Genomic DNA, 11,409 nt, shown 5'->3' on the forward strand with positions numbered 1-11,409 from the left:
GCAAATTTCACACCTCCGAGGCAGATCTCAGAACACAGTTGTGTTAAGGGCTCTGGGAATAAACAAGTAATGGGAAACTCTGGAAGTTATTGCCCAATAAATTTGCCAAGTGAAAATAAAATTGATTGTATCCAATAAGAATCAGAATTGTTGCACTGCAAAAACAGAACATTTTTTGAATTTTCTTGCTGTGGTAAGCCAGAGAGTTCATTCTTTTAATTGCTGACCCACCTTTTAGAAGAAAAAATTCTGTATGGTCTCCATGCAATTAAATATCATTAGGGGAGATATATGCCTTAAGAGAACAAAATGTACTTAAAACTGTAGCAGAAATGAATAGGATTTGAGAATAGAAATTAATAAGAACAGCGTAAGAGCACATTTGTGAGGGTCTTTGTTAGTTCGGAAATAGAAAGACAGTAAATTCCTAGGTTAATTGTCCTGATGAGACTTTTCCACACTCCTGACGGGCTCACCATCAATGCTCCCTCTAAGCTGTGGAGTCCTGTGAGGAAAAATCCTAGTTTGTGAGCTGCTGGCATTAAAGTTGTGAGTGAGCAATTTGGCTGCTGCATAAATTAGTTTGCTCTGGAGCCATTCTTCCTGAGCGAAGACAAAAATGTGTGAGCTGGAGGCCAAAAAACGGTGAGCTGGCTCACACTAACTCAGCTTAGAGGGAACACTGCTCACCATGTCCTGAATGTTTTTTGATAAGTAGTATAAACCGGGTCAGGGGGTCCCCAACTTTTCTGAGCCTTTGGGCACCTTTGGAATTCCAACACAGGGTGTTGTGCGCAGCCACAACATGTCTGCCACAAGAGGTGGAGCCAATTATAACATGGCTGCTGCAGAAGGCAGAGCCACACACACAGGGGAAGCCAAAGGGCAGGGGTAAAGAGAAGTAATTTTTAAAAAATAAATGGAAAAGAAGGAGTGTGAGAGACTGAAATCAACACTGTGGTGGCAGCTGCTGCTGAAACAGCATTATTTTAATCTTCACAGTCAATCAAAATAAACCCAACATTCCTATATAACCTGGAAGTGACATAGGCATGTCGGTGATGTCAAGGGTGACGCTCACCCCTCCCCAGCCATTCCAACCACCCTCCTGGAAGCCAACCAGAGAACCAAGCCAGTTCTGGGTCATGCACACACACACACACCCCACGTTCTCCAAAGGGCTTGCTAGATATGCCCTGTTCACAACAATTAAGAACGCCACACTACACTGTACCTTTAAGGCACGTGAGGGAGAGCCCAAGAGAGAACCCCTGCCACCGCATCACTAAAAACCCCTCCATTAACAATCACCAACTTGCCTCCTCTGTGACTAAAGGGTGTTCTGGTGGGCGCACTACTCCTAACAGGGGAGGGGGGAGTTAAAGAGGGAAGCGGGCAAGACGAGTGGCAGTCTGGAGCTTGCCAGCTAGGAAGAGGAGGAGAAAAAGGAGATGGGAAGCGCTTGGATGCTGGCAGTTGGTGGCAGCCAGTCACTGCACTTCGGTTTCTTCTGCAGAATCTGTGTGTCTACCTTGCCAGTTCAGCCTTATGGGGGAGGCAGGAAGAGAGCTTAATGCACAAGCTAGGGATGTTCTAATGCAAACAAACACGACAGTGCTCAGCGCCATAAACCTCCCTCCTCCCTTTCTAGGCAGATAAAATGAGGCTGTGATGAGGGGGAATGCCCCTGGTGCAGGCAGTGGCAGCAGGGGTTGGAGGGGGGGGGCAGCCACTGCATGGCCTTGCTGGGTCTTCCTGCTTCTACAGATGGCTTCTCAGACTTTGCCTCCCACCACACCGGGGGTGTGTGTGTCCTGGCATCCCTGAGAGGCCAGGGCACATTCATGAGGGGGCATCGCCCTCATCAGCCCCTCCCCGTGGCTATAGGCCTGGTGAGGAAAGGTGTAGATGGGTGCCATGGATCTCACTGGGGACTCTTGAACAATGCTCCCTCTAAGCTGTGGAGTCCTGTGAGCGAAATTCTTCTTTGTGAGCTACTGGCATTAAAGTTGTGTGCAGGTGATTTGGTTACTGCATAAATTAGTGATATTACTGGTGAAACCACTTTACTATGTAGAAAAAGAAAATTCAGCTTCTGCTGGTATCCAACAAGTTAATAAACCTATGGTGTGGAATTATTCTTGAGGTTGAGCTGCAGTTTAAATGAAGGTGTAATTCCAGTAAAAGATTTAGATAGTATACTCATAACAAAGGCTGAAATGATAGAAGAACCACAGATTGATCTGTGGTCTGGCGTGTTGCACGCACAGTGAAGGAAGCAAACCTGCATCAGGGTCAGCAGTTCTAGAGAGGGCCGTGATGTCAGATGTCAGGAAGCCAAAGACCGTTAAGAGTGATAAGCAGCGAACAGGTTTGCAGGCAGTGTTGTTGTTGTTCAGTCGCACAGTCGAGTCCGACTCTTCGCGACCCCATGGACCAGATCACGCCAGGCCTTCCTGTCTTCCGCCATCCTCTGAAGTTTGCTCAATTTCATGTTCGTTGCATCGATGACACTGTCTAACCATCTCATCCTTTGCCGTCCCCGTCTTCTTTGACCTTCAATCTTTCCCAGCATCAGGGTCTTCTCCAGTGAGTGCTCCCTTCTCATTTGGTGGCCAAAGTATTTGAGCTTCAGTTTCATTATCTGGCTCCTGGTAAACTGACCAGCTCCCTTTCTCCATTCGATGGCATAAAAATGCTCTTGACTGTAGATGAAACAAATCCCCCCCAAATGCATTCTTGTTGGAAAGTAGGGCTCGACAAGACAAGGGACTGAGCCGCACTCACAGCCTCACATCACTGTGTTTCAAGTTTGGAAACTACAGTAGAGGGTAATATTGGCTGCTCGTGTCTTTCTGCTTACCCTACAGGGCTTCAACTCAATCGCAAAACAGAAAGATACACACAACACAACTAATTTTTTTTTGCTGCACTATATTTCCATTTTGAAAGCTACAGCTGCAGCAGGATCACAGAATAGGCAATTCAGATTTGCTGGCCAACCTGCTCATACACTTGACCCTTCACCTGCTTGCCCACAGACAGTGGCTAACTTTGACGAGCGGCATATTGTTTGCCGGTCGTATAATGAACCTATTTTCACACTTGCAGGGCTGCAAGCTGTTGAGCATTTGATTTTTTTATATGGACACAATTATAAGTTATCATTCTTAGGTATTAGCAGCATTTTTACAGGGGCTTCTGCTCTGTTTTTTCATGTCATCCACTGAGCACAGAGAGATGCAATATGTCTGGAAGAGATGTTAGGGGGATTATCGTTTCTCTCAGGCTTTGCAACATCTGTCTGATAATTTTGTGTGCTAGAAGATTGGCCGTCACAATCCAATGTTTGTTGTGGCACTCTTGTGCAATTGTGGGATCTCAGAATGCACTGGGAGGCAGGCTCATATATTTATCTATATACAGTGCATCTGCCAGTTTTCTTATGGAGGAAAGAAGAGAGAGAAAAATAAGTTTCCATAGATGCTAGAAAGCTGCTGCTAACCAAGATTGACAGTATTGAGCTAGATGGAGTATTGGTTTTACTTGGGGCGGGTGTGTGTGTGTGTGAGTGAGAAATGACTGGCTACTCCTGCAACCAAGCAGCCCTGCAAGGTTTTTAACTATTCATCATCAAACTCTTGAATTGCTGGACAAGATACTTTGTGCATGGAAATGTACTGAGCAAAAATAAGGTGTGTCAGGCTGTAGAAATGTCGCTGCTTGAAGGAGGGGAGGCCTGGGGGAGCAAGGAAACATGGTGAAAACGTAAGGCCATCCAAAGAAAGCAAACTCTGGCCTCGGTCACACGGAGCATTAGGCACGCTAGAGAGACGGAAGATAGACGGATTTTCACGGGTGCGATCTCACTGCCACATCTGGGAAAAAACGTAGAGCTCCCGTAGCGCACCCGAGGCTTCCCGCCGAAGATGCGGGGTAAAAAACTAGTACCTCGGAGGTACTAGTTTCCGGAAACTGCGGGGGAAGGGCGGGCGTCTGATCGTGTTTCTGGTGGTAGTTCTGGCGCCCGCCCATGTCCCCTCACAAAAGGTGTTTTTTCCCCCAAGTCTCCACAGATGTGCACAAGCACCCAATGGAGCATGTGCACATTTCAGTTTAAAAAAAACACCACAACCCCGTTTGACGCGCCGCTCCACTTCTTTGCCGCGTCGTGTGATCGGCACCTCCCCCCTAACCATGGGAGCTCGACGGGACCTCAACCCAACGCCTGATCGCGCAATCGCGCATTAGTTTGCTCCGGGGCAAACAGCCACGCCCCCGCCCCCCGCATTTTCCTGCCCGTGTGGCCAAGGCCTCTGATGCAAAACTAAAACTTTGCCTCTGTGCCCCATTCGTGTTTTCTTGGATGAACTTGAACACTGACAGGACCAGAGCTTCTGTGCCTTATCCCAGCAAACCGTCTCTGGCAGAGGCGACCCTCTGCCTCTCTGAATGCTCCTCAGGAAATGTGAACAGGAGTTTTTGTATTCTGGGATTTTAACGGAGCTGGCAAAGTTCATGCTGTCATCTGAGATGTGGGATTGCTTGATGGGCAGCTGCCATTTTCCAGTGGAGAGGGAATATCTCTGTGCGGGGGGGGGGGGTTTACACTGGTAAAGGAAGGGAAATGTGCTGAAATGGGGGGAATTACTGAAGCTATAGTGAGATCATCATGGCACTTGGTATGCTGCTTCCTTATAGCCTCTGCCATGACACTGGTACACAAACGTTTTTATTCATGTGTCATAAACTGGGACAACAAGGATTGCTTCTAAATTAATACGTTTTGACTATGTCCAAAAGTCAGTTATGGTATTTTCGGGTACCTTGTCATCAATAGACCGCCCCAACCCCTGCCCTACCCACCCCTGCTATTTATCTGCGCTATGCACAGGCACTTTCTGTGTATTGATTGGTGGGAATTCTTTGCCACTTGTTAAAAATCAGTAGATTTAGTGCACATACAAGGGCTAAATTTTTCTGAGAGCACTTTAATTGCATTATTGCCATCTTGTGATTTATGTATGTGTTACTAAGCTGAATGGAGCTGTGGTGGCTCAAGTGGTTAAGACACTGGACTGCAGGCTGTGGAAGGTCGGTAGTTCAGCAGTTCGAGACCCGAGTGTGCCGCATGATGGAGTAAGCTCCCGTCTCTAGTTTCAGCTCCTGCCAACCTAGCAGTTCGAAAGCAAGAAATTGCAAGTAGATAAATAGGTACCTCTTCAGTGGGAAGGTAACAGTGTTCCGTGCACCTTGGTGTTTAGTCATGCCGGCCACATGACCACGGAAATGTCTTTGGACAGCACTGGCTCTTCGGCTTTGAAACGGAGATGAGCACTGCAACCCTAGATTCGGATTCGACTGGCTTTCGAGCAAGGGAAACCTTTACCTTTATGTACTAAGCTGATGCCATTTTCCCCCACAATATTTTTAAGAATTCATTTTTTCTCTCTCAAGTAATATAAACCTGTGTCCAAAAGTGATTGCAGGTTCATACTTGCCAGATCTCATTAGACTTTGAAGCATCTGGTGCCCTCTTAGTGCCCACCCCACAAGAGTGCTTAGCTTTGCAAGTTGGCAAAAAAGCATGCCTTCAGTCCTGGCCAGTTTAAGGTAAAAAGAGGACGGGATGATGAAACAGCCATCCAAGGACACTGGGTTGGGGAGAGATTTAAGGCTTCTTGTTAATGTGGTGGGATTGGTCAACTGAAAGAGATCAGAGAGATTAAAATGTGGGATTCACTGCCAGAGGATGTAGTGATGGCCACAGGAATAAATAGCTTTAAAAGGGGATTATATAGTTTAATGGAGCCATGGTGACTGAGGGGAAGCTCCATGTTCAGAGGCACTCACTAAACATACCTAAGGGACTGCATCTCCCCATATGTGCCCCGGAGAGCCTTGTGCTCTGCTGATCAAGATCTGCTGGGTGTCCCCGGCCCGAGGGACATCCATTCAGCCTCGACCAGGACTTTCTCTGCCCTGGCTCTGGCCTGGTGGCACACGCTCCCATGTGAGATCAGGGCCCAGCAGGACCTTTTATCGTTCTTCACGGCCTGTAAAACTGAGCTGTTCCGTCAGGCTTTTGGCTGAGGCGGCGGACATTCAGTAAAAGAGTCGGCCTCCCCTGCTGAAGACACCAGTTCCACACGGCCCGGATTCAACAAACTTAGAGTCCAGCTGCACCAGTATCGGAGACTGAAATAACTGGTGCAATTTGGTTTTTAATTCTTGTTTTAATTAACTATTTATTATTGTGTTTTGTGATGCCCAATGGCCTAATTATTGTTGTGATCCACCCTGAGCCTGTTCGCAGGGAGGGCGGAATATAAATTTGAACAATAAATAAATAAAGCAGGGCTTGTCTTATGTTCTTAAATGATAGAACTATATAATAATAAATTATTATAAGGACTCCTTATATTATAATAAATTATGATAAGTACTGTGGCTTCCCTGGAATTTGGTCATGAGCAGCTTTCTTCTTTTTAAAAAACTATAGACCTTGACTAGGGTTGCCAAGTCCACCTTCCACCCCCAGTGGGGGACTTTGGGGGCGTTCCTGGAAGGGGTGGGGCATCCCCAATGTGATGACGTCACGTTGGGGATGTCTGCCGCCCCACCCGGCCGTGCGCTGGATCTCCAGAAACAGCAGTTCCCTGCACTTAAAGTAGCCGGTAGCCGGCGTTTCCCCTTTAAGAGAAGCTGCGTTTCCCTTTTAAGAACGAAGCTGGCTTTTCCCTGCAAGCTTGCGGAGTTCGCACTTGGGATGAAACACGGGTTGCACACCCTTAAAGGGAGAGAGATGGGTGGCTGTGGGTGTTGGGGGTGGGGCTTCCCCCGCCGGCCATCTGGCCAGCGGCGGGTAGAACCCCCCCAAAAAAAAAGGGGGACCCCTGGCAAACCGGGGGGTTTGGCAACCCTAACCTTGACGGATTCTACATGGGGATTTTAATGAGCAGTGTCACTGGACAGAGTTCTGGCATGCTTGGAAAAGAGGAGCTGTCTCAGATAATCTTGCAGAGCCTTCCAAAGAAAACGTGTGCTTTCAAAGCATATTTGTTTGAAGTGCAGAGTAACACATACCTAGCACATGCATAATTAGCTTTGAGTACAAAGATGCCTTTTCAGAAGACATATTGATCTAAATAGCTTATGCATATTTTTTGTAATGGAAAAAGAAGGAAGAAACTTGATAGTTCTAAAATATATGGGTATGCCTTAAACATCCTTTGTAGTACAAATCAAAGGATTTTCTTTTACGAGTTTTAAATTATTTCAGTATACTGAGTATTGTAACATCTGCCTAATTTCCCTTTTGGTTATTTAAATCCTCTTTCAGGAAATGTAAGTTTACAAAATGTTCTGAGTCAGAATACCCTGAATTATAATAGAGGTGCATATTTTTTATAATTATTTCTGACTTTGTTGTAGGAACGTTTTGGGTTGCTGAAGGCAAATCTTGATTTTTAAATTTTCAAGAGCCACCACTTCAACCATTAGTAGTAGTTACCAGGGCTCTTTTTGGGCAGGAACGCACAGGAATGGAGTTCCGGCTGGCTCCCGAGTTGGCCATGCCCAGCAGGAGCTCATTAGCATAATAGGCCACACCCAACAGCAGAAACTCATTAGGATTGGCTACATTAGGGGTGTGTGGCCTAACATGCAAAGGAGTTCCTGCTACAAAAAAAGGCCCTGGGTTTTGACAACAAACAAGGTAAACAGAATAAGAAGAGAAAGGTGAGTGTGGCTGGATGACCACACTTCTGGTAACATGGCGGTGTGGCCTAATGTGCTATTGAACAGTGCTGTCAGGGTGTGGCCTAATATGCTAATGGATTTTGCTGTTGGGTGTGGCCTATTATGCTAATGAGTTCCTGCTGGGCTTTTTCTACAAAAAGAGCCCTGGGTTACGTTTTGTATGGTTTTGGTGGGCTGGGGTATGGCTGATATTATTGTCCAGACTCTCTTTTGTTGTCCCTCCTCAGGTGTTTACCCTGTTATGGATTGCTGACTGGATGGTCCATCACTTCTGGAAAAAGGGGAAAGATCCAGACAGTTTTTCTATCCCTTACCTTACTGCACTGGGAGATCTGCTTGGAACTGCCTTACTTGCAATGAGTTTTCATTTTCTGTGGCTCATCGGGGACAGAGACGGTGATGTCGGAGACTAAGAATTCAGATGCATGGGCTAGTTGATCCCAGTAGATGAAGGAAACAGACTACCACCTGGCTTACCATTTCATCTGAAGGATCTCAAGACAGTGGTTCAGTTTGATTGTGGTAACTTAATATTGGGACTGATGTTAAATGGCCTTAACTTAAAAAACAAACAAAACACCAGGAGCTGGAACTGGAAGGATGAGCTTTGAATATTTTTACACTGCAAGTGAGCATGCCTGTTGCTAGTTGGCATTGTCTGATCACAGAAAGAGAAAGGCGGGGTCTGTGTATCATGCCAAGAAGAGCAACTTCAAGAAATGTGATAGACAGCAGGTAGTAGAGCACCCCTGGCCTCCATCATAACTTGGCTACATTTCAGTTGACTACTTGTATAACAGATTCACAAAATCAAGTATTTGTTTTGTAGCTAAATCCTCTGGAATCAGACATGGTAGGTAAACAATAGACTAAAACTGAGCATGTGACTGAGAAAAATCTTTAAACTGGACATTCCACAGGGTATTTGGCAGTCCTTTGGGCAGGTGAGATAGAGTAGCTTCAGCTGGGAATGGGAAATGGAAACAGGGATAAATACTTCCCGTACAGTCAATTAATGGCGTTGCTTCAAAAGCTGCAGTGGAACAGTTTAAAATCTTCGGTTTTATCCTTTGCACTTTATTGTAAAGGATAGGAAATCCAGGTCTGCTCATGAGAAGACTTTTTTTGATACAGAAATTTCTGAAGAGACAATGTTTCATGTTTTGGAAATGCTTTTAAGAAAAAGGAAACTTGGGCGCATTCTACCAAGTGGTGCTGTCATACAGCCACAGTAATCTTGGTACTGCGTGGCAGATGAAGTTCTAAGGGCCCTTCCCAAATGATAACGTTGTTGTGCAATAAGTGTGCATTCGTTACTGTGAGGTTGCAGAGGATCCAGGCATCTTCCTTCTGTTGTTAGAACTTGCATCCTCCCAGTGCAAACCAAAATACTTTGTTGCTGGGAAAATGTGATCCCTGTGCCAACCCCAGTTAGTGCATCCGATCCATAGTGTGGTGTGTGTGCTTTGTGGTATGTGATTATGTCAGGGGCATCTGTTGGCTAGTGCTGATGGCATGCCGGTAGTTATCAGCACAGGTCTCATCATGTGTCGGCCTCATTTTGTGAATTTTCAAAATGTGCTGTTTTAAAAAGATCTCCAAGGTCAATCAGGTGCTGGAACCCACACGTGTGCGAAGATTGCAGCCCAGAATGCATATCACTCTTCATTTCAATAGAATTTGCTCTTCATCACTGTATGAGGGACTCCAGCATCGTGTTATGAACTTTTAAAGTTTTTTCTCTTTTCATGCAACTGGAATCGGGGAAGTGAAGGCAGGGTTCTGGAAAGCGATGCTTGTAGCCCATTAATACACAAGGTTGGCCTAGCTGTTGTTATTCACACGTAGGTTTTCCCCGTGAGTTGTGTATTCCCTTGAGTACCTTTCAGGCAAAACGGTAGTTAAAATATAAATAAGGCAAATAATTTTTCAAATTGAAACCCCACCCCCACTCGGAAATTTCAAATGAAACTGTCTTTCATTATAATACAGAGTCATTGTGCATTTTCCATTAATTACAGTGGAATTTGCATAAGATTATTCTGATTATGTACATTTTATTTACATGCATGGTCTAGTGGATTTATTTCAAACATGAATATTTGAGATTAGGCATATAAATCCATGCACAAGCCCCCCCCCTTTTTTGCATGCTGATTTTTATTAAGGAAGCCAAAATAACTGAAAGAAATATTGACAGGCATAGCTTGCCGAGTAGCTTCGTTTTCATCGAAGTCTAAAATGCTAACTGCTGTTTATCTTCCTAAATGAATAACTTTCCCCACGTGTCTAATTAATTAGGAACATTTTCATAATTATGACTGACTGCCTTTGTTGCAGGGATGGTTAGGATTGCACATACTTTACCAATTCAGAATTGTGAAGGGAAATTAGACATCTTTCTAGGCCCCCCCAATCTTATTCTGTGTTCATGTTAGTCAGAAGGATATCTTGTCTGTAGTAATATTGATAACATTCCTACTCATTTTTTTAAAAAAGTGGTTGTATGATTAGGGTTGCCAGCTCTGGGTTGGGAAATACCTGGAGATTTTGAGGGTGGAGCCTGAGGGGGGGGGGGCTTTGGGGAGGGGAGGGGCCTCAGCAGGGTACAATGACATCGAGTCCACCTTCCAAAGGGGCCGTTTTCTCCACATGAACTGATCTCTGTAGTCCCAGGAGATCTCCAGCTACCACCTGGATGTTGGCAACCCTAAAATCATAATTCTTTCATTGGGGGGGGATATAGCTCTAGAAGCAATTAAGTTTAATTCTAGTTAAACTACCTTCCTGTGGAATTACGGTCTGATAGACGACAATTTAATGTTTAAAGAAGCAATGGAATTTTTAAGTTCTTTGAAACCAAACCACAGAGCTCCTTAAAAATAAAACAAAGACATTTTCTTCTGTTTTTAAAACACAGACCTTTTATTTAATGTACGTGTATTATTTTAATTAACTTGTGCTACAAGACTCGCTTATGCCTGCACCTACGATGTGTTCCATACATTCTAGAGTACACTTATACTCATTTCACAAATGCACCCTAAAATATAAAAGAAGTAATCAGTAATCAGGAGAAAAGATTTTTTTATAAACCATGTGTCCTTAATATGTTGCAGATAATGTGTGAGGAGGATATCTATAATCTAAATCCACTAGAAAATTTTGATTTGCCAGAAGTTCCTAATTTTACAAATTCTCTTATTTTAGACTCCTAAAAGCTCTGTAAGAATTCTCTTCACATACTTTTCCTTGGTGTCCTGTAGAGTTGACGCAATACATAATCTGTGGAGGGGGATAGATACAAATGTTTGGAACAGCACCGGCACCCTCCAGATTGCTTTGGTTGGCGTGGTGACCATAAATGCAGTCCTGTTCCCAGTTATGAACACTGTCATCCTTTCGATTGCAGAAGAGCCTGAGCAGAACAAGCGGGGGTGGGGGTGGGGGGGCAGAATGGAGTTCCTGAACCTCTTGAGGAATGTAGTGGGAACAGAGTACTTTAGCTGATGTTATCTGTCAAGATGCTCTTTCATAGGTTTCAAGAACAGACGGATATGCCACACAGAACACGTTAGAATCAAGAGATTTAAAGAGGGTTCCACTGGTGTATTGACTTTCCAATAGTCCAGCCATTGATCTTTCTGA

At 44.8% G+C, this 11,409-nt stretch overlaps 1 protein-coding gene across 1 annotated transcript in view; it reads left to right on the plus strand.

The window, feature by feature from the left end:
* The window catches only part of SLC41A2 (solute carrier family 41 (magnesium transporter), member 2), a 41,678-nt gene extending 33,168 nt beyond the window's left edge, over positions 1-8,510 (plus strand). Inside the window, exon 10 of the mRNA XM_015427581.1 lies at positions 7,989-8,510. Within this exon, the coding sequence (XP_015283067.1) occupies positions 7,989-8,174 (186 nt within the window). The 3' untranslated portion in view covers positions 8,175-8,510. The remainder of the gene's footprint in view (positions 1-7,988) is intronic.
* The last annotated feature ends 2,899 nt before the right edge of the window (positions 8,511-11,409 follow it).

The sequence above is a fragment of the Gekko japonicus genome, unplaced genomic scaffold (genome assembly GCF_001447785.1).
Source record: "Gekko japonicus isolate JY-2015 unplaced genomic scaffold, Gekko_japonicus_V1.1 scaffold28, whole genome shotgun sequence".
NCBI lineage: Eukaryota > Metazoa > Chordata > Lepidosauria > Squamata > Gekkonidae > Gekko > Gekko japonicus.